The sequence below is a fragment of the Balaenoptera physalus genome (assembly GCF_965194825.1).
Source record: "Balaenoptera physalus genome assembly, chromosome: 16".
Lineage (NCBI taxonomy): Eukaryota > Metazoa > Chordata > Mammalia > Artiodactyla > Balaenopteridae > Balaenoptera > Balaenoptera physalus.
In genome coordinates, this window is record NC_138898.1 from 6330462 (window position 1) to 6358264 (window position 27803).

The following is a 27803-nucleotide window of genomic DNA, read 5'->3' on the forward strand; positions in this document are numbered from 1 at the left end:
GCGACAGTGCAAACAATGAAATCCAGCAGAAATGGGTTAGGAGCTTTTTAAAACCTCTCATATCCACTGAAAATCCTTTCAAATCACCCCCAGAGAGCTGTTGCGGAGAAAACGCGATCCAAAGAGACCCAACATAACATGCTGTCAATACTAGGTGAGTTACTAGGGATGGAGGAAGGGATGAAAAGTGAAATCTAAGCACAAAGATGCAATACGGGACCTCGCTCCACCCTGATACTACCACCGGTGCAGCACACACACCCTGCCCCCAGAAGCATTAGCCTTTCATCACATGAGAACATGCATTCTGAATGAGGCTGGGCTTTCCCTTCATCTGCTCACTGTATGCCTGCATGTCTTTTCCCTTAGATGCTCCAGGTTCCACCCCAAACACTGGCTGGGAAGGAAATGTTCGAGCCATTAAATGGAAAAACAAGGAGGGAACTGTTCATGATGGCTGCAAAGGTAAAAACAAAACCCAAGGGGGTTCCCTGGTGGCCTAGTGGTTAGGATTCTGGGCTTTCACTGCTGGGGCCCGGGTCCAATACCTGGTCTGGGAACTGAGATCCTGCAAGCCGTGCAGCGTGGCCAAAACAAAAACAAAAACAAAACCCAAGCCACAAAACGCCTTCAAATTTTATAAAAACTGTACAACTGCTGCCTCGAAAACGGTGGGAGAAGACTGACGGTCATGTTTACTGCAATCTGGAAGAATTAGTGATGATCCAACTAGCACGGTGTCAATTTTTTAAAAACTTTTCTTTTAATTATAATATCCAGACAGAGAAGTAGACAAATTCTAAGTATCTGAGCTGATAAATTTTCACAAAGTGAACACACAACAGGGCTGCAACTTTTAAAGTTTTCAGATAAAAACACATGCGCTATCTGGCTTTTCCCACCTGCTCCTAACATTCATTTAAAATGAGCTCTCTGTCTCCCTGGGTCTCTTTACGAGAACAGACGTCTGAATAGCACAGGTATATGCTCCTCGGTGGGGTCAGCCAGCTGCCCCCCATACTTCTTACACAGTTCTTGCTGAAAAAAGGTCTCTTTGCTTTGCCCTCAGGAGCTTCTCCCTGAGGGACAGTGAATTCTTTTGCCCCTTTGTCTTGTGTGCCATAGGTTTTAGTGGCCAGGGCAGTACACGATAGCCAGATCTGGGGTGGAGGAGACCACGTCTCTGTTCTGTGGAGTCTGGAGGAGAACTAGCTGGCTGCAGAGCGGCTCTCAGGCGCGTCGGTTCGGGGGAAACACCTCCAGAGTCGAAGAGCTAGAACTTGGCTCCCGGGAAGTTATCCGTGCCTCCTCTCTGGGGCTGGCTCTCCACACCCCTGAACCCCCAGGCTGAGCAGACAGTCTCAGGGAGGAAACGGTGGATGAGACACAATTCACAGCATGATACAGACGAGTCCAGTAGAAAGATGGCAAGTCCTTTGGTGTACTCCGGGGAAGGAAAACAGGGCGTGCTTGACGTCTCTGGGGCCACAGCTGGTGGCGGACAGAGGACGCGGGAAGACTGGAGCAAAGCCGTGCGTGAAGGCGGCTCCGGCAGAGCACGAGTTCCCCAGGGATACCTGGGCCCTGCGCTGTCTGTCTACAAGCAGCTCCCTAACCACCTCAGGAGCTACTGCAGAGATACATAACCTATTTTCACAAGGCATCTGGGTACAGTCCTTGGGTCTGAATACAGTATATCAGATAATGCAAAATAAACTAGGTTCGCCCAGTTTCCAAGCTGATTTAAAGACTGACCTAAAAGAAACAGGTTGTGGACAAACAAAAAATGGAAAATCTAATACCAGAACAGTTCAAAGACAAACAATTCCCGCTGCCACGTGTACAGCCATCCTCCTGACGGGTACCAGGTCAGAAGGACTGGAATAATTTTCTAGTATTTTTTAAAAAGTAGATATGATTCAGCTAGGGGGATAGTCACATAGAAAGAAGGTGACAGTTAAGCGACAGGCTAACAAACAACCTTGGCCTTTCTTCAGACAGTAAGTGGCTCACTGTCATTACACACGGGTTGACAGGACAGGCGGATAAATGCTCAGAAAAGGAGAGGCTCCGATTCTTCCTGAAAAAGTGATTCACCAATGGTATATAAGATGTCACGAAGGGTTGTGGCTGTCAATGATAAAGTAATGATTCCAAATTCTTAGAGTAGCAAAATCTGAGTATTTTAATAATGTTTGCAAAAAAACCTAGTCACTGCGAGTCTTAACAAGAATCATTATTCCCTACAAGTAAACACTTCAGAAAGTTCTTGCCATCACTAGCTTCACTGTGCAAATGGTTCTACTAGCAAAGCAGTACAGGGCCAACCCCAGCCAGCATTCAGTCAGTCCCGACTTAGGCCAAGCACTGTTGTAGGGTCTGTGGTAAACCCTTCTGGAACCCGGCTCTGGGCCTGCCGTCGATGCTCACAGCGATCTGCAGGTAGAAACTATCATCACGCACACTTTACAGACAAGGGACCCCAGACTCAGAGAAGTGAGGTCACTCCCAGAGTCACAGGACGTGGCACAGGCAGTGGCAGAGCTGGGTCTCAAACCAGCTGCGGCTGCCTGATGCCACGCCACTGGGGGAGCATATGGCCCAGCTCTGCACACACTGCAGAGCCATCCCATTACTATCAGCAACAAAGAGTTTGTTTATTTTTAATCACCAAGACAGCATTAACGCAATTCTGACAAAGTCCCATTTATTTGTGTTCCCTTCCAGTTCATACGTACATAAACTATAGAGTATGCAGTTACGATCAAGATGCAGTTGATTCCTCTTTCACTATGTCCTAAGCTTTTCATGCTATCTTCATATTTACACTTTCAACTGGTTAAATGTAATACTACTGAGATTCTGTGACACTGCACCAAGAGTCTATCAGTTAAAAAGATTCTGATCATGATAACAGCTTTCACGTATACAATGCTCACCATGGGCCAGTTCTAGGCCCTTCACTACACGAATGCACGCTTAGCAGGGAAAAGATCCCTTTTGATTTTTTTCAGTCTTACAGACAACACTGGACATTTCTGTGCATGCAGTTCCAACCCTTTTAAATAATATTTCCTTAAGACAGGTTTCTGGAAGTAGGATTACAGCATCAGCAGGGGGGAGAGAGCATGGCAGCGCTGAGCAGAGAAAAGAGCAAGGTCTCCAAAATGAACAGAAATTCCCCTTACACGCAAACTAAGCACTCCTGCCTCTGCAAACCGAAGGTGATGACAGAAACCACCTCCCACTGTTGGTGGGAGGACTAAAATAGAGTAGGAAGAGTCAAGCACAGTGTTAGACCCATAAAACACGCTACTGAGTTCACCTCGAAGGAGTCCAATCAGTACTGGATTTGAACTAGAATTCCAATTTTAATTACTTCTATTTATATCAAACTCACTCTGCAAAACCATTAGAAGGCTGAAGCAATGACTTCTTAAAACCAACACAACTCTTACGAACTACCCACAACCGAGGAAAATACTTGAAAAGCTCATGGCACTTAAAACAGCAGCTATCAGAATTTAGGTGCTATCTGGCAAATGATGGCTGTTACTTCTCCCGCGTGCTCATGACTAGCTAAAATTCTACAGTATTCACCTGAAGTAGCCATTAAACATTTCAGAAGGCACTAACCAAACGAGTGAAAGCTTCCCTTCCATCATGAATTCAAAATTCAACATAAAAGCCCCTGTCAAAGCAATCATGGAAACCCCGTTTAATCTGAACTGGCATGAAGCAGAGAGGCCTTACAGATGACCTTAGAAGTGTGTCACTTTTCCACGTGGATGTAAACTGACGAGGAAACAAAGGCAGCTAAGTTTCTGTGTTCCCTTTGCAGGCCGCTATGTCCAGGACGCCTGTGTGTATGGACCAGGAGACTTGCCCTGGATCATTCAATCACCTTCTTTGTTTGCCAACCAATTTGACTCGACCGAGCCTCTTGTGGTCTCGTGCTTGGAGCGGTGGCACAGACTTAAAGTTCTAGGGCAGGCGGAGGTCCCTGTGGAACCACACTGGCATTTCCAACGGGAGAGTCATTTTAATATGAAATTGAACCGCTGAGCTGGAAGTTATAGAGAATGTTTGCTTTCTTACTGGTATAATTCTGTTTCCCTGACTTGAAATCAGAGAACATTCAACCAAAAAGAATGGGAAAATAATTCCTTGACACACGTTAGTTCTGAAATGAGTTTAGAAACGTGCTACCAACAAGACTCTGCTATTGATTATAGGCCACTTCTACGGCTTTGAGAAAGAAATCACAAGAGAAAAAATAACTCCAAGTCCCACTGGTGACTGGGTAAGTGACCTGGAGGCTCGACTGCCTCAAGTAACAGCTGCTGAAAATCAAACTCCCCCAAAGACTGAGATCCAGGCTCAGGTTAGAATAAGAACATATCTTGTCTTAAAGATATACCACTGTGGATGAGATTCTAAAAAAGAACAAACTCCCACAGAAAATGGGAGAAAATATGCTTGTCTCTAACAGTCCTCTTTGGCTGGGAACAATGTAACTTTGTTCTGGAAATCCTAGGAAAACATGGAAGAGTCTATTTCCTTTGGGTAAAATAAAATTCTGGAGTTGAAACACAACTTCCTACAAAGGCCGCCCTAGGTCCCTGCAGCCGTGCAGCTGTGATGACGCAGTGGTCTATGTCTGCACAGTCTGATACCAGACAACCACGGGGAGAGCTGGGCATCTGAAACGTGGCTGCAGTGGCTGATTAAGTGAACCTTAACTTTTAAAATTTTAATTAACTGAAATCTAAATAGTCACATGTGGCTGCTGATTACCATACAGAACAGCACAGGTCAAAGGCATGAATGGTCTGAATTCTCTCTACACACAGATTCAGGTCTGCCAAAAGTCCACAAATCTTTGCTGTTCTGTCGAGGACTTTTAATATACTCTCTTTCTAAAAAAGAGCTCACGGCGTCATACAAGGCTGGAAATATACAACTATTAAATAGCACAACTTAAAACAACTAAAATAAAGGAAAAGCAGGAACCACAGGAGAGGACACTAAAGAAATAAATGTATAATTCAAGGGCGAAGTATAACCCCTCAGTGAACTGACGCTTCCCAAACAGAGAAATGAAATGAAATCCACTCAATGAAAATAGCCCTTGAAAAGCACGAAAACTACATAGAAGGAAAAGAGGCTCTGAAAGCACAGCCCACAAATCAAACCCGAGCTAACCACGGCATATTAAAATCTCTGTTTAAACAAACATTTCTTCCCCAAAGATACGTAATCCCAGGGAGAACACACAGCAGAGGGTTAAGACCGCCAGAGGAGGGCGTGAGAGCCCCAGACAGCTCGGGGCAGCCTCCCCGCTCACGGGCAGACACACAGCTCACGGCCATGTTCCCACTGGCTGTTCCGAAAGCTCAGGTTCACCACAATCATGTCCCTTACGTTTCATCACAACTCATTTGCAAGTAAGTGCATACCCCATTACATTTTTTAAATTAAATAAAATAAAAAATAAAAGAGAAGCTTAAATCTTTTCAAGTTACTTAAAAGATGAGCCTTCCTTCATCTCATTTCAACGTCAACTCATAGAACCCAAATTCAAACACATACCCGCCCTCAGAGGGCTCAAACATTATAATGGAAGAAGTCACCTCAATGAATCCTTTCAGTAACAGTGAGATAAAATAAAAATAATAAAATAACTTAAAGGCACGGTGGAATGAAGCAGCATGAGGTTCAGGGAAGCACAAGCTGGGTTTCAGTGCAGCGTCAGGGGACAGGCCAGGGACGCCAAGGTAAAGCAGCAGCCTCCGTGGGCATCAGAACCAGCACGAAGCCGCTGCTCTCTCTACCCTGACTCAGCCTCTGACTGTACTCACTCATAAAGTAAAAGAACAAAATTAAATCATATGTAAAGCATGTCTGAAATACATTGCTACAGACTGCAACTTAAAGGCAATCTTGAGGTTAACAGGGATCTTGAGATGATTTCTCTAACTTTCTGGGGAACAGAACCTTCTTGCTAACATGCAAGTCTACTGTTCAATTTTTCTATTGTATTTTTCTTTCATGTAGAAGTTTACGGCTGTCTGTGCTGTATATGATTTCTTGAGGCTTAATATTCACAAAGACCATAAAGACAGTAGAAAGGAAAAGCCTGAAGGAGGCTGGGCCCGAAAAGCAGAATTTGCCAACCGCTTTTGAAGAGACCCCCTTCCTTAACCTATTTTCTCCCCTTTCCACTCCACCCCCTCCATGATAAGTACTCAAAACAAACAAACAAAAAAAAGGTATACGAGTGTAAATTTTTGTTTCACTTCTGACCTTAAAACATCCCACCACACTCACCCGTCACAAAGCCTAAATAAATGAAGCCAGAAGGCTAGCAAGTCAAATACTGCTGCCCACACCTCTAACACCCAGATCAGCTTCTCAAGCTTTACTGTGCGTACAAATGCCCTGGGGCTCTTGTTAAAATTCGGTTTCTGATTCTGCAGGTCTGGGGAGGGGCCTGGGAGCCTGCATTTCTTAAAAAACAAAAATTAAAAAAAACCCCAGGCGGTGTCAATATTCGCAGGACCATGGACCATGTTTTCAGTAACAACACATCATTTATTTTGCAACCTGTGATTACTCCAGTGTGCTTCTTCTTATTACAAGAAGGGAAGAAGACAGTGGGGAATACAACTAATTTTTCGGCTAGTGCTTTGTGACAGTGAAAACAAAGAAACCTAGCAACTACGTCTCTCTGGACTCTGTTTACTGAAATCAAGGGTGCACACCATGTGTTTTAGACACAGAACCAGAGCTACTTCAAACCCTGGAGTCTCTTCTAGTGACCTGAAAAGCCAGAAGTCGATGGAACTACACAGGGAGAAGCAGAGAATGTGCACACCCTTGGTATCACGGAGGCTCCTGACACTATTCGTTTTTTTTTTTTAAATATCACATTCTATCGTGTTTGTTTACTTGTTTATGCCTTTCTGTTTCCAAGGGAAGGTGTCTTCCTTTTTTTTTTTTTTCTTTGGCCATGCCGCGCAGCATGCAGGATCTTAGTTCCCTGACCAGGGATTGAACCCGTGCCCCTTGCAGTGGAAGCGTGGAGTCTTAACCACTAGACCGTCAGGGAAGTCCCTGACACTGTTCTTATGATGCTGGTTCCTCTAAATTTCAGACATTACCTAAAACATGAAAATATTTGCTTTACACTTTGACACTGTGGCCTTATCTTCCATCGTTCACATTTTCACGATGCACTACAGCTCCTGAAACTGCGCCAACACTCTTCCTTTTGCTAGTTTGGCAGAAGTGGCTCCTGTTCACCTCTTCTTCCTGGGCGTCCAGCTGGACTACAATCCCCAGGCTCCTGCATGTAGCTGTGGTCACGTGACTGAGTTCTGGCCAATGGAATGTGAGCAGAAGCATTAAGTAGGCCTGGCCCATAAAAACCTCCTAAGCTAGATGCTTCCTTCTCTGTCCCCATCAGCCAACCGAACGGAGAATACTCTAAACACCAGAGGAGGTCAGACCTACAGGACAGAAGAAGCCTGAGTCCTTGAGTTTCCCTTAAAAGAAAGCTGCCTAACCAGGAGCTCTCACCGTATTAGCCACTGGAATTGGGGGGCTGTTTGTTACAGGATGTAGCCAACCTTGACTGATATACTTAGTATCACTAAACTTTAGAGACTTGAAATTAGAACTATGAGCTTGATTCCTAACGACAGTATACGAATTTGTCATTTGATTTTTTCTCTTCATTTAAAAATGTCATTGTGGGGCTTCCCTGGTGGCGCAGTGGTTGAGAATCTGCCTGCTAATGCAGGGGACACGGGTTCGAGCCCTGGTCTGGGAAGATCCCACATGCCGCGGAGCAACTAGGCCCGTGAGCCACAACTACTGAGCCTGCGCATCTGGAGCCCGTGCTCCGCAACAAGAGAGGCCGCGATAGTGAGAGGCCCGCGCACCGCGATGAAGAGTGGCCCCCGCTTGCCGCAACTAGAGAAAGCCCTCGCACAGAAACGAAGACCCAACATAGCCAAAAATAAATTAATTAATTAAAAAAAAAAAGTCATTGTTTGGCATTTGGGTCTAAAAGGAAAGCGTCCAAGACTTTACTACAATTCCTTTGTTTTACATACTAAAATCTGAAGCCCAGAGACGTGAAGTGGTTTATGCTCCCAAGCCAGCCGGTGCTGGTGTGTGAACCGAAACTGGTATGTATCAGGCTCTCAATGTCGGTCGTGTGAGTGCCCGAATGAATGACTCCCACTCAAGTGTGCCACTGGCTGACTGTCCCATGCTCTGATTTTCTACATTGTATAGTGTTATCAGTGGAATTATGCTTCCCCCCCTCCGGCAAATGTTGAGGTCCTAATCCCCAGTATGTTAGAATGTCACCTTCTGCAGATGCAATTAGTTAAGGTGCAGTCACTAGCGTGGGCCCTAATCCAACCCGACTGGTGTCCTTATAAAAAGGGGAAATTTGGACACGGGGACAAACTCCACAGAGGGAAGACCATATGAACAGACACAGGGAGAAGCGGCCATCGACAACTCAGGGAGACAGCTCTGGAACAGATCCTCCCCTCACTGCCCTCAGCAAGAACCAACCCAGCCAACATTGCGACTGCAGACTTCTAGCCTCCAGAACTGTAAGAAAATAAATTTCTGTGACGTCACCCAGTTTGTGGTACCTTGTTATGGCAGCCCTAGCAAACTAATACGCAGAGTATTCAATCTAGCTACGTATGCAAAGGCAATTTTTAAGGCGATTATACAAGTGAAAAGAGTAAAATATTACTCTTCTGACAACAGATTTATGTTTAAGAGAATTTTGTCCCTGAGGTGTTCCTGGATTCCAGCCGGGGTCCTGTCTTGACGGCGGGTGGTCTCAACAGCCCTGGCAGCCCCCGTTAGGAGACCGGAGGAGCCGGGGTCCGGTCCTTATCTGGTCTCGGCTTCTTGTGCAATCCTGATGCAGTTGCTTCCCCTTTCCTCCTACTTCCTTCCTTTCCCTTGAAGTGCTCTACGTAGACTTTCAGAAGTTTACTAGCACTTTGTTCCCAGACACCAACAAAATGATTTCAGAGTTCCCTTGTAATGTTGCATTTCCATGAAATAAAATCAACTTCTCTGCAGAGCTGTGAGCAGACACTCCTATTCTGCTGCAAGTCTGTCAAGATGGTTATGGATGTCTGAGGTCAGCCAATGAAGAGGACAACTGCATACCAATCTAAGAGACAGTTATCCCTGTGGGTCGGGGAAAGAAGCCTGACTGCTTTCGATCCCTGAGTCCCCCAAACCTGCCTGCCCCTTAGAATTATTCTGGGAGCTTATATAAAAGTGGAACTCCACGCGGGCTCCACATTAACCCTGAAGATTCTCACGTGGGGTCTGAGGTGGGGAGTGGGAACTTAGCAAACCACTGTGGTGATTCTGCAGTGCAGCCTGGGTTGGGAACCACTGATCCAGGACATTTGGCTGCTTTAATAAATTTCAGCTTCACTTCCCACCTTCTCATATTTATATTCTTTCAAGTAAACTTCCTGAGTGTACCTGCGAATGTGTCTAACACTCAGACAACGCCTCACGCACTATTTGTGAAAACACACACGCACTTGGACACAGAGCAAATGCGAGCGAGGTTCCTTTCCTGCTCGCAGGAAGCCCAGGCCAGCTGAGCTCCCCCTCCGTCACGAGACTTCTCTCTCAGGCTCCTTTTCCTCACCTGCTGTCAGATTCTTGCTCTTGTTTAGTCTTTTCCCTCTGCCCATACTGCACAGACCTACACACCGCTGCTCCCAAGGCACTCTGCTGCTGCAAAGGCATCAGGGGCCGTGTGCTGCACGCCCCCGGAGCTGCTCCTCTGCCTGGCACTCAGAGTTTCCGCCACCAGTCTGACTCACATCTCTGGCCTCTCCCTGCTCCTGAGCGGCTGGGGCAGGACTACACCTTGAGGCCCCACCTTCACAGGCTGCCCGGCACTTCCTCCCCTGAGTGTGACGGCTGCTCTCCTCTCCCACGCACTCCCTCTGCCCACAGCGCACCCACCATCACTAACAAGGGCGTCTCTCAAACTTCAGGCGTTCCCCTGCCTAAGGTACCGTCAGTATCTTAATATTTTTCTTTAAATCTACCCATTGTTTTTACTTAAATTTACCTTAAATGTTGACTTTATATTCATACCATATGTAAAGAAATAGTACCCCTTGCCATAAATGTAAAGAAAGCATAAAACTGCAGAGAAAAAAAAAAAAAAAAACTGCAGAGAACACAAACAAGTCTCTCGAGGCCCTGCCTGCCAAAGCTCTGAGCGTTAAGGTGCGCTCTCTCTTGGGAGCTCAGTGAGATGCATTAAAACTATTCCAGGACCAAATGGAGACTTTCTCCGTAAGGCAGGCAGGCACACGGGCAGAAGGTGTGCCAGAATGGGAGCTACCGTCCTGCTGCGCCATGTCTCACAGGGACGTCTGGGGTCCTGTCTGTGGACCCCTCACACCAGCTCACCTACGCCAGCAGCCGTGTCCCACTCTCTGGGAAAGCCTGACCCGTGAGAACATGCTCTGCCTTCAAGGCCCAGAACAAATGTCTCCTCCCATAAAGCCATTTCTCACCAGCACAGCCAGAAAGTTCTCTGGCCCTTCAACTCCAGTAACATCCTTACATCCACTTGGCAACTGGCCTCAAAAAACAAAGCAGAATATGATTTTTCATGTAACCTGATTCCTGCACGACTGCAGTCTCCTTGAGCACAGGGACTGATTCCTTCACGTCCTATCCTCCCTGGGAACACCTGTAACATCGTCTTGAACACAGGAGACATAATAAATACTGGACAATAAATGACATGAATCAATTCCTGAATGCATTCTTTGAATTTCTCTGTTTTTGGCAAAAGCTTCATGAGACAGATTCCAAATTCTATGATGGCTTGATCCGTAATCACCCCAAACTGGAAACAACTCCACGCCCCTCCCTGACTTCTTCACTACCAATCACCTTTTGTCTGTCTTTGAGTCTCAAATAAATGGAATCACATTTGAGCGTATCCTCCTCCACGTCTGACTTCTTTACAGAGAAATCATTCTGAAACTAAAGTACATCCGGCCTGGCCGAAAGCTGCCCCCAGCTTCCCACCGGTCTTAGGGTAAAACCCACAAGCCCCAGCGCGGCCACATGGGCCTTACAGAAGGTGGCCCCCGCCTGACCCTCGACCTCATCTACTTCTCTCCCGTCCCCACCCTCCACCGCACTTCCTGTTCCTGCAACTTGCGAAGTCCTCCGTCACTTCTGAGCTTTGGCTCAGACCTTGCTTGGCTGGCTCCTGCTGACCCTCAGGTCTTAGCTCAAACCTCCAGAGGCGCCTCTGCTGACCACCACTGAGGAGGCCTCTCTCCCTCCGGTACCTCACCCACTGCGTTTCCTTCCTGGCAGCTGTCACAATCGGTCCTGCCTTGCTCGGTTACCTGAGTGTCTCTCTCTCCACCTGGAATGCGGGTTCCATGAAGGCAGGGACTGGATCAATCTTATCTACAATGTACGCCACCCCACATGCCTAGGACGGGGCTGGCCCATGACAGCGGTTCCATGATAGCTACTGGATCAAAGAATAATTCACAACAGGGATAAACAGTACCGGACGCCTAAGGAAATCCAAGCAGAATTAATGTGGGTGAAAGTGCAGCCAGGAGTCACCGGTGTCCATGACATTAAAGTAAATGCCAGGCTCTCCACAGACCGGCAGAACACCCAGACACAGATGTCGTGGGCTGCAGCAGCAACCCCGTGAGGGCGAAGTCCTCCGCACCTCCCTCACGTGAGCTGGGCAGGTGCGCCCTCACGTGATGGGTTTGCTCACCGCCGGGGGCGTCTACTGAGGACGTGCGACCTGCCCCGGGGAGAACAAGGCCGGCGGGGTGAAGAGGTGGACGAGCTTTGCCTCGCTCTCAAACACTCACAGGCAGAGCACAGTGGATCACGAGGGCAGCGAAGATACAACACGTGAGGCTATAATGATGGATACACGTCATTATACACTTGTCCAAGCCCACAGAATGTACAGCCCCACGAGTGAACCCTAATGGAAAGGGGATGTGGGTGATGATGGGGTGTCAACGTAGGCTCACTACCTGGAACGAGTACACCGCTCTTGGGGGGATGCTGATAATGGGGGAGGCACGTGTGAGGGTAGAGGGGAAACCCCTTACTTTCCTCTTAATTTTGCTGTGCACCTAAAGCTGCTCAAAAAAAAAATAAAGTCTTAAAAAAAAAAAAAAAAGAGTTAGAAGAAGAAACCCTCATGGTCCAGCAGGGAAAGCACCACCTAACTAGCAATTACACTGTGGTGAGATCAGTGGGATAATAAGGTGCCCAGGGAGCAGGGAAGGAGACTGAGCGACAAGGTTCACACAGGAAGCAATGGCTCTGGAACTAAGGTTCGGCGAGCAGGACCCCTCCCGCTGGCAGGTCACGGTGGACGATGGCACAGGAGAGGAGAGGCGGGCAGGGACACGTCACAAGAGGCGGTCTGAGTCTCTACTTCCGGCAAGGACAGGAGTAGAAAGGTTTTAAGCAGAGAAGCAACTAATTAGATCCATGTTTCAGAAAGAATTGAAAGATGCTGAAATGACACATGGAGGGGGGACCCCAAACCATCTGATTTCTTCAGCTACTGGGAAGGAACAAATGATGCATGTCAACAACTCACCGTGTGACAAACTTCTGTTTTTATCTCTTTCAGGGCTCGTTCAGAAAACACGCAACCACAGCCCCGCAGGAAACAAAACCTGGAGAAATAATCCAACAGGGAGAATGATTTAAATAACAATTTAAAAATTATTACCCATGTTATCAATTAACATTTGTTCTGTTTACACAAAGGCCAAGAACCACTAAGAAAAAAATGGTTATATTTAATTCCATTGAAAAAAAAACATCAGTGTGTCCTAAATAAATAAAGTACTTAAAACACACACACACACACCCCCCGCTTTCTGAAAGTTTGCTTTACGCCACTTCATTTTTACGAAAGACCTACATTGTACCTATTTTCGCTAACGGAAAGAAATCCAAAGTGGATTTCTGCTTCTATGAAAAATGGCAAAAACTAAAAACTGGCATTCAGCATTTGTTTTGCAGCGCGCTGTTGTACAGGTAGCTTGCACCCCAAGCTCCTTCTAGAGGAACTACACTCAAGATCTCAGTGTCAAGCTGCCATAGCTTTGAACTGTGCCCATGACCATCTGTGCTTTATCCCTATTTATTTTGTGCATCTGCTAGCAAGATGTGTCTTAAGGGTAACTGCTTCTTCAATTTATGCCATTTCAGCTTAGGAAAGTTTTCTTAGTCACTTAGGAAAAGCTCTACTTTTCAGAGAGAGGAGAAACTTGTGTGTTGAAATTAAAACCACAAACATAGGCCAAAGTTCCACTCCTACCCCCTTGCAATAATCCTTTGGAAAAAAGACTCTATCAATAAAAATAAATAGAGGCATTTTTAAAAAACACCACAAAAAGTCAAAAGACAGAATAGGAACTCAGGGAGATAATATTTTAAACACATATGAGGTTCAGAGTTTATGAATATTCAAAGAGGTCTTTAAAAGCAACAGTACACAATATAGAAAAATGGGCAAAGGGCATTAACATGCAGTTGACAAGAGAAATATAAATGGCCAAAACACATAAAAGATGCTTAACCCCTGCTGTTAATTACAGAAATGCATTTCAAACAAAGACATACAGTGTTTTACCTATCAGGCAATAATGAAAGAGTCTGAAGGTATCCAGTTGGAAACTGCCTGAGGAAACAGGCGCGTTTGTTGATGGGTGGGTACAACACGGTACAACATTTCAGGAGGACAATTGGCAGTAGTATCAGGTAAAGCATCACTCTGCAGACTTTCTCCTACAGAATCATGCCCACAAGTGTGCACACGCACAAGTATGTATTTATGAAGCTGTGCAGTACAGCAAGGAAGAAGAGGAAGCCACCTAAATGCCCATCAACAGAGGACTGGTTAAATAAATATGAACTCTTATACAGCTATTAAAAAGAATAAGGTGGGACTTCCCTGGTGGCGCAGTGGTTAAGACTCCATACTCCCAAGGCAGGGGCCCCGGGTTCGACCCCTGGTCCGGGAACTGGATCCCACATGATGCTGCAACTAGGAGTTTGCGTGCCACAGCTGGGGAGCCCGCGAGCCACAACTGAGGACCCTGCCTGCTGCAACTAAGAGCCCACGTGCTGCAACTAAGGAGCCGGCGAGTAGCAACTAAGGAGCCCGCCTGCTGCAACTAAGACTTGACGCAACCAAATAAATTAAAAAAAAAAAAAAAAAAGAATAAGGAATAAGGAAAAGAATAAGTGTTATGTATGGCCAAGAAAATGTTTAAATTAGACAGAGAAGTAGAAAAAAATAAGGTTACAAAATATGGGTAATATGATTCTGTGCCAGTGGGAAGCATACGTGTCTATTTGTATCTCTCTTGCAGAGGTGCAGGGAAGTGTGTTGTCTGTGTTGGTGTTGCAGAGGTCTGTAGAAGGCGTTAGACACCGAACAGCTAACAGTGCTGTCACTGGAGGCTAGGATGCGGCAAAGGTGCAAAAAGCACTTTCACAATTTACTTCTTTTTAATTTACTTATTTATTTATTTATTTGGCTGTGCTGGGTCTTAGTCGCAGCATGTGGGATCTTCACTGCGGCATGCGAAGTCTTCAGTGCAGCATGTGGGATCTAGTTCCCCAACCAGGGATCAAACCCAGGCCCCCTGCATTGGGAGCGTGGAGTCTTAGCCACTGGACCACCAGGGAAGTCCCTCACATTTACTTCTTATGTTCCTCTAAAAAATGCCACCATAGAAACTTTCTCCAAACTTTTCACCATAGAAACTTTCTCCAATTTCTCCATAGAAACTTTTAATCTCAGGGATTATAGCAGATGCAGATTGCTCTAACAAAAACCAAATTAATAACATCGTACTAATATTCATTAAATGTTTAGGACTAAAAAAAAACCCCTGCTTTATGAATGCTTACTAAGTATTAGTGATTTAGGAAATGGTTTTTCTTTAAACAAAGGCTAAATGTTTTTATTATACCAATAACCTATTTCTGTTTTTCTATACACTTAAATCTTTATTATACAAATGTTATTAAATATACAAACTAACCCCAAAATCAATTTTCTAGTGTGGAGGCCCTATTAACAGCAAGCGGGCAAAGCCAAAACAGGCAAAGCTCAATTAACTGAGAAGAGAAAAAGGAGAAGAGATTAACCAGCAAATGAAAGGGAAAAAACTAGGGGAAGCCACAATCGGAGCAACAGGCTAGAGGTAACCCCTGCTCAAGACGCCAGAGTTGAGTCTGTTTCTGCTAAGTTCCTCTTTTGGGGGTGAACCATGGTTTTCTTAAAAAGAAGTGGGAAGCCAGATACAAAAGGTCACATATTGTGTGATTCTATTTATATGAAATATTCAGACTAGGTAAACCCACTGGACAGAAAGCAGATTGTTTGCTGCTAAGGGCTGGGGGGAGGGGGCACGGGGAGGGACTGCTTAATGGGTAGGGGGTTTTACTTTGGGGTGATGAAAATGTTTCGGAACTAGATGGAGGTAATGGTTGCACAACACTGAGAATGTACTAAACGCCACTGAAACATACACTTTAAAAAGATTGTGAATGTTAGGACTTTCACCTCAAAATAATGTGTACGTACACACACACACACACAAGTAGGACAAGGTTAGGTACATGAATCTCATTCCCCAGAATATTTCTCTTGTGAACTTTAGCCTTTCATTTGGGCATGAAATGAAAGGCTTTTTTCAGCTTTATTTGGGTATAATTGACAAACAGGAATTGTATATATTGAAGGTGTACAACTTGATGATCTGCTCTATGTAGAAATCGTAAGACGATCTTCACAGTCAAGCTCATTATCATACCCATCACCTCACAGGATCACCACTAAACGGTAAACTTTAAGAGAGGCCTAAATGATTTCCTTTCAACACGTAATATGTTAGATGGAAGATTCCAGATGACAGTATGGACTACCAGCTACTAAAGGTATTTCTAAATGGTGGGAAAAAAGTTTAAAGCTTTGGCAAAGTGAGACATCCTATAAAAAGGCACCTACTAATCCACTCGACATTCATATTTTTTAAGGGGGAAATATACTTGCTTACTTGCATTTGCTATATACATCTCAAGCTTAAGATTTCTGGTGCTCTAGCCAGAGGACCTGTTAGCTACAAATTCAAAGCAAGTTATCCTCATCAACCGGGCCTTTCACTGACCGATCAACCACACGTTCTGTAAGATCGTTTTCCACTGCAGAGTTTTTAGCAATTGTAAGGAAATGGGATTTGTTTGATGGAAAATATCTGTCCTTTACTTTCTTTCCCATAGGAGAAGACCAAAGAACTCAACTCAAGTCTCTTAAGTGTCACAAGACAAATTTTTAAACTCCCTCTTTACTTTAGGCTCTCCTAACCTCAAGAACAGAAAGCTGCAGACAACAAAGAGGCCATGTTACACGTGGCTGGTAGGGAATGAACATGGTCTTGTGCACTACCCAAACCAAAAGACACCTTAAGGAAATCCGTGTGATTATTAAGCTTTGGCACAGATCTTAACAGCACTGGGATCACTCACCCAGACTCCACATCATCTGCCCACATCCATTACTGACCTGTGTCGGCCATTCATCTCCAAGCCCACAACGGGGCAGATGAAACGTGCCCGCTGGAGGTCATCGTGTTTGTCACCTTTAGTGTTTCCTTTATCTCCTTCCCAGGCGGGGTTATCAGAAAGCCTCAGTTCTGTCACATTCTGTGAAAAAAACATGAATATTTTAAGAGTTCCTTTGACAAATGGATCATCTTTAGCCTTAATTATTATTCTAGTCCCTTCCCGTCCAAACCTCTTTTTCTACTTTCCTTTAACATCAATTAACATGGATATAAAATTAAACCATAAGTTGTGATAGAAAACAAAATTTTTTAAATGCACTGTCTAGCAAATAATTAATTTCTATTTTACAAGCATTTTGCTATATAAGGCAAAGTAACTTCAGACATGAAAATTTACCCCACTAAGAGAAGAAAGCTTTGTATTAGTTTCATCCAGAAAGGAACACTTTCTTTCCTGGCTGATGAAGCCTCACTGAGGCTGTTCATATTACTGACAAGCCACATTTATTTAACAGCTAAACAGACGGTAAAATCTGTGAGGCCATGGTCTAATGAGTCCAAGGCAGAATATTAGCCAGAGATTACTGTCATACTCCAAGATCCAGGTGTTCCGGTTTTCAAAATTCAGTTTTACAAGGAGTGACTTAACAGCCCCACTTTAGCATTTGAAGCATTTCTTCGTATTTAACTGCACCATTTGATTTCAACACTCCAGAGAGCAGCTGAGCACCTTGAAAGGAAAAAGCCACCACACACGGGGTCGGCTTCCTGCTTGTGTGTTCATCAAGTTCTCTGCTCAGAGTATCTGTGGACTATTAACTGCAGTAATAATAACCTTTGCATTGTTTTATGTGAATCCTTTTGTCTTTACAGTTGTGATTTCTTGGAAAAAAAATTTTTGCATTAAAATTAAAAGTTCACCACATACATTATATATTGTGTTTTAAGTATAGACTTGTATAAGTTAATTTCAGTGATAATCACATTTCTGAGATAAGATAATTATGCTACTATGGGTTTTTGAGAAATGAGTTCTCTTCCCAAGGAAACGATGACGACAATCAGCATGGTTACCTCTACAGCACTACCAACAGCTACATCTCAGAATTACTAATTTGTCTGAAATAAACATTACCCCAAGAACTCAAACAAAAAGCCTATTATAACAATAAAAAAAATTTAAAAAGAAAAAGAAGGAGGAAAAAACTCAAAGCCTTAGCCTGGGAGTCAGGGGCTCTGGATCTAGTTTAAGCGCCCCACTGACTAGCCATGAGGCCTCAACATGTCATACACAGTGAGTGTTTTCACCTGTCAAGCTTGGTGGTTCTCAAATTCTTCACTACTTTGATTTTTCTCCCACTGACCAGATTTGAAAGATTCTGTCCTCTCAACAAACTTCCTTTACTAAAAAACTTGTTTTTCCACTTTTATGAAAGAACTTTCAGAACCTCTAATCAGCAGGAGATAACCACAATGACTGAATAGTTATCTACCTATAAAAATCTCTAATTCTATAAAAGTGTCTTCCAAACCAAAATTCGAGTGGCTGAGTTTTAACTATAAAAATAATGCTTCCCAACATTTATACAGCACAATATACAAGTTTCGAAGTTTTGAAACTTGTATACTACAGTTTTGAAGTTCTTTCACTCATATGAACTCACAACAGATTTATAATCCAGGAAGTACGGGTGTGGGGACTTCTGGTTTGAACTTCAAGTGACCTGCCCCAAATCACACCTTTATTAGGTGGCTGGGTGGGACTGGAATTCCAAATTTCCAAGTTCAGTCTAAAATGTACATGAATTCCATAAAATAAAACCCTAACCACTGAAACCCCCGGAGCACTTCCAAATCACCTGTCTTACCTTAATGCTTTTAATGTGAGAGGCTGCCTTCCCAAGAGCCTTTTCGGAAGACTTGTCCAATAGAAACTCAATGATGGCATCTTTGTTGTAAAGTCTGCAACAATAAAGATCAGTCAAAACATTCTGGCAATAATCAACCTTCACCCAAAGGAAGAAGACTAAACTGAGTACAATCCAAAGTCATTTACGTCTGATAATAGAAATGCCCTGCACTCTTAAAAAAAAAAGTAAATTTAATCCTGTACCAACCATTTCCAAAGCATACAAAGAAAGAAACTAGTTTAAATAAAAGGCTACAAACTGGCAGCCTGAGGACTGAATGTGACCTGATCAAGGCTTTTTCTAAATTGGGAGATTTAATATAAAAGTACACATTTTCAGGCTTCCCTGGTGGTGCAGTGGTTGAGAATTTGCCTGCCAATGCAGGGGACACAGGTTCGAGCCCTGGTCTGGGAAGATCCCACATGCCGCGGAGCAACTAGGCCCGTGAGCCACAATTACTGAGCTTGCGCGTCTGGAGCCTGTGCTCCGCAACAAGAGAGGCCACGATAGTGAAAGGCCCGCGCATCGCGATGAAGAGTGGCCCCCGCTTGCCACAACTAGAGAAAGCCCTCGCACAGAAACGAAGACCCAACACAGTCAAAAATAAATAAATTAATTAATTAATTAAAAAAAAAAAAAGTACACATTTTCAACTTCCCCTGAAAAAAAGAAAGAAAAAAAAAATCAGATGTTCTGGACTCAGTCTACATTCTTGAACTGTAACAGCAGGCTGGAACTGAAGAGCAGCTACCCCGTAATTTGCCTTTTTTGCCAGCCGTGCAGCACAGCCTGTGGGACCTTAGTTCTCCAACCAGGGATTGAACCTGGGCCCTCGGCAGTGAGAGCACGGAGTCAGTCCTAACCACTGGACTACCAGGGAACTCCTGCAGCTACCCCTTAGACAGGACGTGAACTCTCCAGTTTCCCCCAGTCCTCACCGTTCCCTACTGACCCCACATGGGTCCTTCATGCATTTATCTTTATAACTTAACTCCTAATGGCCCCTGAGTTTTCAACCCATGGATTAAATAAACCAAACTGAATAGAAAAGTGCAGAAGTATGTTTTGAGACAGAGAATGATAACCCAGGCTTCACAAATTTGCTGGAGATCATTCACATTTGATGAATCAAGAACAGCATTTATACATTAAAATTCTTTTTAAGATCATTTAATAAAAACTCGTCTCCGTTAAGTAAAGGAACCATACCTGCCAAGTTCACAGGCAACTATTGGTCGTCTTAATATTTCTTGACTTAGAGTACAATAGTTCCACTGGGCCACTAACTCAGCATCCTTGTCAACCTGAGAAAAGAAAAAAAAATCCTGTCAATTAATTTTCACCTCTGAAAGACACATGGTCTACAGTTCCACATATAAAGGCTTATTCAGTAATACCACACTGTGACAATTTTTTTGTTTCTTTGTTTTTAAAATATTTATTTATTTATTTATTTGGTTGTGCCGGGTCTTAGTTGTAGCTCACCGGCTCCTTAGTTGTGGCATGCGAACCCTTAGTTGTGGCATGCGAACCCTTAGTTGCGGCATGCACGTGGGATCTAGTTCCTTGACCAGGGATTGAACCCAGGATCCCTGCATTGGGAGTGCGGAGTCTTAACCACTGCACCACCAGGGAAGTCCCATGATTTTTGTTTTTTAAATCAAAGATAGTGACACACGAAGTCGGGATTTAAAAAGTCACAAGTAACCGACACTATGTCAAGTAAAGGCCTCTCTATACATGACATGTACAAAGAAACAGTTTACATCAAGTCATTATATTGCTTATGCTAGTTACAAATTAATATCTGTATCTTAACAGTAAGTTAGGAAGGCCATACAGAAAAATCAAGCAGTACAGGTTAATTCCTAACAATGGGAAAGGCTCCAAAGTTGTAGCAGAATTTAAGGACAAAGAATTGAGAAGATAGGCATTTTTAAAAAAAAACAGGTCAGCACAAAGACTGTATAATTCTTTATAAAATCAGCAATTTAACAGAAGTGTTTTTTGCCAACTGCTCACTATGTGGCATATCAGGCCATTATCCACAGTATAACGATCCAGATCTGAGACCTTCCATAGCCCTCAAATGATATTTTCACCTATTTAATATTCCATGTCCCACTCTTTCCTCTTCCTAAAATGTCAAACCTGAATAATGTAACAGGATGGCACATTTGAAAGAAAACAGGAAGAAAAAAATTTTAATTCCCTTAAATTTAATTTTTGCAGGAACAACTACTTAAGTGTTTACTGTGTGCCAGGCACTGTGCTAAGCAGTTTCAGTGACTTGTCCTTTAGCCCTCATAAAACCTTCTGCGTTAGGATTTTTACCTTTGTAGTTGAGAAAACTGACATACCAAGAAGTTAAGTTACATGTCAAGGTCACAAACAGGCAAGCAGACAAAGGAGCTAGGATAAAAAGCCAGGCAGGGGACTTCACTGGTGGCACAATCGTTAAGAATCCGCCTGCCAATGCAGGAGACACGGGTTCGATCCCTGGTCCAGGAAGATCCCACGTGCCACGGGGCAACTAGGCCTGTGCACCACAACTACTGAGCCTGCGCTCTAGAGCCCGTGCTCCGCAACTAGAGAAGTCACCGGAATGAGAAGCCCGCGCACCGCAACGAAGAGTAGCCCCCGCTCACCGCAACTAGAGAAAGCCTGCGCGCAGCAACGAAGACCCAACGCAGCTAACAAAAAATCAATTTAAAAAAATAAAAAATAAAAAAAATAAAAAGCCACGTTCAGCAAGTTTAGGATCTACTTTCTAGATTACTCCTTGCCTGGGAATTTAAAAATTGGTCCCCCCAAAACTTCTGAAAACATTTTTTCTAGGGTCACTCTTTTCACGGCAAGGTCTCAAATTTGAGTAATGTTTTGGGTCAGACCCAACATACCATATGAGTGATCAACGATGTTATTATTTACCTATTTGAAAATGTAAGCTCTACAAGGGCTGGACTCTGTTTCCTGCTGCATCCTCAGGGCCTAGAATGGTGTATACGGTAAGCACTTAATAATTATTTGTTGAGTGAATAAGGATAACAAAAATCCATCCTGCCTGGGCACTCTAGTTGTTTCAGATCACCCTTTTTTCTTTTCTATCCCCTTCTGACACCTATTCTTTGCCAAGTCTTTCATTAAGCTACTTCTTCAGCTCTGGGCACAAGTTAACAAAACTGAGCTGAATACTCTTTGGGTAAAAGCTCTCGCACACAAGTGGTAGCTACCCAGCATTAATCTCTGCACATGTAGGTATGATTAGAGGGTATGCTCCATCCTCCTGGGTGTTCATTCATTCTCAAATTCCACATATTTGTTGTGTGTCTACTGTGTGGCAGACACATCATAGGGGTCGCAGAAATAAGACGTACAAGGACCCTGTCCATATAGGAAATAGACAGGAACAAATATAGTGGTAAGCACTATAAAGAAAAGTAGGGACTTCCCTGGTGGTCCAGTGGGTAAGACTCCACGCTCCCCACACAGGGGGCCCGGGTTCGATCCCTGGTCAGGGAACTAGATCCCTCATGCATGCCGCAGCTAAGAGTCCACATGCTGCAACTAAGACCCGGCGCAGCCAAAATTAATAAATAATAAATAAATAATTTTTTTTTAAAAAAGAAAGAAAAATAAAGCAGCAGAAGAGGATAGAGTGATCAGAAGTGAGATGTATTTTGGCTACAGTGGACTGAGATAACATTTGAGTAAAGAACTGACTGATGTTAAAAAACAAAAACAAAAACCCCCATATGATATGACTATCTCAGTGAAGAACATATCAGGTTGAGGAAATTATACTCCAGGTTGAGGAACAAGGCCTGTGTAGCTGGAACAGAATGAAAGGGCTGGAGAAGGCCAGAAGGTGAGGTAATTACATCAGACCCTGTCTGACCACACAGGGTCTTGTGGGATTCTTTTTCTGAATACAATGGGAAGCCACGGGAGTGGTTTAAATACAGTTGATATGTGGACTTTATCTTTAAAAAAGACTTCTCTGGCCGCTGAATGGAGACGCATATGGACCATCCACAATGTGCCAGCCACTTGTATTAGGTGCTTTACACACCTTCTATTATTAAAAAGTAATTACTAGTGCTAACTTTGAAATCCGGAATAACTGGATGGGAATCCTGGCTTCATTACCTACCAGTTGCGTGATCTTGGTCACGTTACTGACTCAATTTCCCTGTTAGCAGCATGGAAATTATAATACATAATTTGCCCAATCACTGGTGAGAATTAGGGATTATCCACTCATTCATTTATCCACTATATTTACTGCACCAGGAGCTGTGCTAGTTGTAGAGGGGGGAAAAGGTGCAAGCTCTGCCACCAGGAGCTTACCATCCTCTGAGATCAACATTAATAACCTGAAAGCAGTGCACATGGTTGTTAGATAGTTTTTAAGAGGAGAACCTGGGGACTTCCCTTGCGGTCTAGTGCTTAGGGCTCCGCGCTTCCACTGCAGGGGGCACGGGTTCCATCCCTGGTCGGGGAACTAAAATCCCACATGCCTCGCAGCGCAGCAGAAAAAAAAAAAAAAAAAAGAGGAGGACCTGGTCTCATAGGTAACGGTTTGAGAAGACCTCACTGAGAAAACGAAGTTACTATGTACAAAACTCAACAAACAGCAGCCATTTGTATCATTGTTACTAGCAGCAGACAGACTTCAAATCCTGGTTCTGCCACTTACTAGCTTTGCAACTTTCTCTTCCTGAGCCTCAATTTCCATGTCTTTTGACAGTATGTACCCGTAGAGCTGTTTTGGGAGTTACATGAGATACCCCATATCACGCGCACTGCCTGGTGAATAGCAACAGCACGCACTCAATAAAGGTCCGTTATTAATACTGTGGTTAATCTTGAGTTCTCTGAAAGGGATAAATGAGCACAGCTGCGTGTGGAAACCCGCTGCCTCCCCCTCCCACCCCCTTTCGCTCCCTGGGGGCGTCAGCGTGCCCCACTACCCCCGGGCCCCACTGGGCCCATTTCACTCACCTTCTCAACCTTCTTCGGCCCCTTCACCAGTTCATGCCTCTTGGGAATTGTTCCCCCGTCGCAACCCATCGCAAGCCGGGAGTCAGAGTCCAAAGTAATCCCCTACAGCCGCAACTTCCGGGCTGCCTAGCGACTGTAGCAGTCACTTCCGGCGCGCCGCAGTGACGCAAAACGCCCGTCGCAACGCGACGGGGTGGGACGGGGTGGGACGGGGTGGGACGGGGTGCGGCGGGGCGGGGCGGGGCTTTTGCCCAGCCCTGGTTGCCATGGAGAGTATCGCTAGGCGCTGGGCGTGACCCCGCGGCGGGAGCTGCTGCAAAGTGCTTACTGGGCCTCGCGTGCCAAGCAGGGTGCGGAGCGTTCTTCCACTCCACCGCGGCAGCCCGTCCCTTTGTCTTTCGGGCGGGCGCTGGCTTTCTGCTGCACCCGCGTAATCGCTTCCCCACCGTCCGGGGGCGGGGTCCGGGGGGGGCGGCGCGGGTGGGCGTGACTCAGGAGCACCCGCCGCTTTTGGGCCTCGTCCCACCCCAGCCTGACTCTGGGCAGACATCCCTAGGCTGGGGAGCACGTAGAGGGAAGGGCTGCATTTTTTTTTTTTTTTTTTTTTTTTTTTTTAGGGCTGCATTTTATTCGTGCAATTAGTGATGAATATGGATGGATCTGTTATTTCAGTTAACGTCCATGTGTTCAAAAAGAGAACGTATCTTTTTACTGAGCGTCAGCTGTGACCTAAGCACTCACCACAAATCCTTTGAAGTGATATTATATAAGATTATGGGGGAGTAAGATTCTCTAAGGCCTGAAACTTTCTGATACTGCCATGTATATTTTATACATATGAAATAGTGCACACAGTTTGTACATGTATGCATTTCATTCAGAGCATCCTGAAGCCCAGGCAAAAATATTTTACTTATTAAAACGCAGGTATATAAAAAAAATTAAAAATAAAGGAAAAAGGAGGTATAATTAACAGACTCAGGTATAGTTATAAAACATACACTGATGTTTCCACGCCTTTTCCAAGAGACAGGCTGTATCATATCTATAATGAGAACACAAATCCCTTGCAAAACCCCTGTTAAGATCCATGATTGTCTGCTTTCATGCTCTTGACCATCTCTCCATTTGTTCCTTTAATTATTATAAATATTAGGGGAAAGCTTGTCCACTGCGAGTAAAGCCGACCATTTATGATTGGATGTTACTACGTTGACCAAAGTGAAACAAAAAAACAAAATATTCCCCATTTGGAAACAGAAAATAAAGTGTATGTGGATACGAAAATTTCAAGGGCTATAAGATTGGGTTATCTGTTACTGCAATTAATGGGAATTAAAAGAAAATAAACCCTTTAATCAGCTGGTCTCTCACTGGCTTATGATTTATTTTTATGCCCATCACAAGAATTGTAAACTCCCTAGGGACTTTGATTTATTCCCTGTTGCATCCTCAGTGCCTAGAAGAGTCTTTGGCACACTCACTATTCAGTACTCAATAAACCAAAAGAAAGTACAGACTCATTCAGAGAGGGGTGACAAGCAGCCCCTAAAACTGATGAGTACACCTAGAATCTCATTTCCAGGGGAGGAAACAGAAGGCTGGAAAGATCGAAGCACTCGTCCACGGTCAGACAGCTAGTCAGTGAGAGCTGGGAATGGGTTCTAAGATTAGTTTTCTCTTACAGCAATGGACAGAAAATCAGGCAGAGAATAGCAAAAACCCAAGGATCTTTAGACAGACTCTCAAACCAGTGCTATTTTCTGACAAGTAAATCTACCCCTCACTGAATTCATTTGGGGCAGAAAAAACAAAAATAGCTGCTCTTTATCAAACCATGATTCTACCTACACTGGGAGATTTGGAAACATTCTTTCCTTCTGTCCTCACCACCTTAGTAGGGGGTGTAATGCCTTCTGTTTCCCAAACGACAAAACTGAGGCTCAGATATCCAAGGTGTCTTGGGTCAGGGGCACACATCAAGGAAGAAGAAGGAGTAGGAGATCAGGGAGGGGCTTTCTCAAATGAGGCCCATCTAACCACAGATGCCAGGATCCTTGACCTCTCCCCCCAAAGCTGCTGATGACACCCAGTGGTGATGACTGTGAGGGCATTAAAGTTCAGGCAGCTGGATGTTTTTTCTCTTCCTCCTTGGTTTCTTTTTTTAAGAGTATTGGTCTCTAAGGTACTTCTTGTTGCAGACTATACACAGCTGAGTTGATTATTATCATCAGTAGCAACTAATTTGTGTTGAGAGCTGTCAGGCATTGTATTCCGTGCTTTATTTGATTTGAGCCACTTCATTTCCAGCCGCACTGGGAAGCAGGTTCGTTATCTGCTGCTTCTTCCCACTGCCTTTGTTGAATGAACCAGTAAAGGATATTCCCTTACGAAGATCCTTGGTGACAACTTTGATCCTTGGATCAAACTGTGAACTTGAAGGTCAGGAGAGGAATGAAGTCGTGAAAGAGAAAACCATTACCCTCTAGCAAAATCAGTATTCCTTAACCTTCCTGGGGTCATTGGACCTGTTGGAGAATTTGATGAAAACTTTGGATTTATTCTGCAGAAAAATATCCATAAGCACGTAGGAAGTTTTGCTACAGTTTATACATGTATGTATTTCATTCATGGCTTCCCGAGGCCCAGGCTAAGAACCAATACTTTAAATGCTTCTACTGCATGTTACTGTAGTTCCCAAATATTTCAGACTTCTAAACTGTTGAGGGTTTGATTTCCTGTTAGCTCTGCCCATGTGCTCTCCAGAGGTGCAGTTTTAAATTCTGTCTGGAGGGACTTCCCTGGTGGCGCAGTGGTTAAGAATCCGCCTGCCAATACAGGGGACACAGGTTCTAGCCCTGGTCCGGGAAGATCCCACTTGCCGCGGAGCAATTAAGCCCGTGCGCCACAACTTCTGAGCCTGCGCTCTGGAGCCCGCGAGCCACAACTACTGAGCCCACGTTCCACAACTACTGAAGCCCGCGCGCCTGGAGCCCGTGCTCCACAACAAGAGAAGCCACCACAATGAGAAGCCCGCGCACCGCAACGAAGAGTAGCACTCACTCGCCGCAACTAGAGAAAGCCCGTGCGCAGCAACGAAGACCCAACACAGCCAAAAATAAAAAAATAAAAAAATAATAAAAATTCTGTCTGGAAAAAGTTGATATGCAGAGTAACTCATTTTAAGAGTTAGCATGAAAAAAAAAAACCCAACAACTATGTGCTAGGATTTTTCAAGGATTTCACAGCCTCATTTAAGGTTACACTTGGGAGGATAAACCAAAGATGGTTAAAATAAAATAAAGTAGAAAATGGAATTGATTGCTGAGATAACTCAGGACGAAAATTACTTTTTGTTTGCAGTTTTAGTGAAATATTAAAAATATTCTAGGGGGGACTTCCCTGGCAGTCTAGTGGTTAAGACTCCGAGCTTCCACTGCAGTGGGTGCGGGTTTGATCCCTGGTCGGGGAACTGAGATCCCACAGGCCGCGCGGTGCGGCCGAAAAAAAAATATTCCAGGACTATACGGGCCTTACATGAAGTGGCCCCTGGCTACTCCTTTCAGCTCACGTCACTCTCTCTTCTCTCCCTCACTCCGTTCCAGCCTCACGGGCGTCCTTCTCTCCGTTGAACTCTCCAGGTGTACGTCTCCTCTGGGCACTCACCTTGCTATTGCCTTTCCAGAACACTCTTCCCCATGTTTGCCAGGCCAGCTTCCTTCAGTGATGCATCACTCGGCTCCTGGTCCCCTCTTCGGAGCCATCTTCCCAGACCTCTCCGTCTAAAAGAGCATGTCTCCTCCATCACGCTACCCCCTACCTTGATTTAATTTCTTCCTTGCACTTCCCACCACTGATACCATGTTATAAATTTAAATTTTGATATCTCGTTCACCATGGATTTTTGGCATTGATTTAGATTTTTAAAATATGGCATCAAAGTATAATTTATCTTGATTACTAAGTTTTGGGGGAGCCCCCCTTACATTTTCCATCCAAAGAGAGTGCCTCACTCGCCTCACCCTCATTCTGGCCCTGGTTTTCCATCTCCCTCGGCTGGGATGAAAGCTGCATGATGCAGAGCCTTTGCTTTGTCCGCTGCAGCACCTCTAGTGATCAGCAGAGGCCTGGGCAGATAGGAGGTGCTCAATAAGTATCTGTTGAATGAATGAAAGGAAAAGGGCATTAGCAAATAACCTACATAAATGGGCAA

General features: G+C 44.5%; 3 protein-coding genes across 8 annotated transcripts in view; 1 reads left to right on the top strand and 2 right to left on the bottom strand.

Moving 5' to 3' along the window:
• RTF2 (replication termination factor 2) overlaps positions 1 to 23762 on the bottom strand; it is a 40532-nt gene extending 16770 nt beyond the window's left edge. Inside the window, exons 1-5 of one of the 2 annotated variants that reach the window (XM_082428176.1) lie at positions 23591 to 23762; positions 19796 to 19890; positions 18545 to 18638; positions 16676 to 16815; positions 12689 to 12767 (exon numbers count right to left, since the gene is read on the bottom strand). In XM_082428176.1, coding sequence (XP_082284302.1) covers positions 12689 to 12767; positions 16676 to 16815; positions 18545 to 18638; positions 19796 to 19890; positions 23591 to 23659 — 477 coding nt within the window. In that variant the 5' untranslated portion in view covers positions 23660 to 23762. The remainder of the gene's footprint in view (positions 1 to 12688; positions 12768 to 16675; positions 16816 to 18544; positions 18639 to 19795; positions 19891 to 23590) is intronic. The other variant, XM_082428177.1, reaches the window with a different exon arrangement.
• The window catches only part of LOC309644434 (beta-1,3-galactosyl-O-glycosyl-glycoprotein beta-1,6-N-acetylglucosaminyltransferase 7), a 400935-nt gene that overhangs the window by 9485 nt on the left and 363647 nt on the right, over positions 1 to 27803 (top strand). For 4 of the 5 annotated variants that reach the window (XM_082428163.1, XM_082428164.1, XM_082428165.1 and 1 more), the window contains exons 3-4: positions 370 to 465; positions 3842 to 8049. In XM_082428163.1, coding sequence (XP_082284289.1) covers positions 370 to 465; positions 3842 to 4065 — 320 coding nt within the window. In that variant the 3' untranslated portion in view covers positions 4066 to 8049. Of the gene's footprint in view, positions 1 to 369; positions 466 to 3841; positions 8050 to 27803 lie in introns of those variants that run through there. The other variant, XM_082428166.1, reaches the window with a different exon arrangement.
• Positions 24219 to 27803, bottom strand: part of CASS4 (Cas scaffold protein family member 4) — a 62608-nt gene continuing 59023 nt past the window's right edge. Inside the window, exon 7 of the mRNA XM_082428127.1 lies at positions 24219 to 27747. Within this exon, the coding sequence (XP_082284253.1) occupies positions 27700 to 27747 (48 nt within the window). The 3' untranslated portion in view covers positions 24219 to 27699. The remainder of the gene's footprint in view (positions 27748 to 27803) is intronic.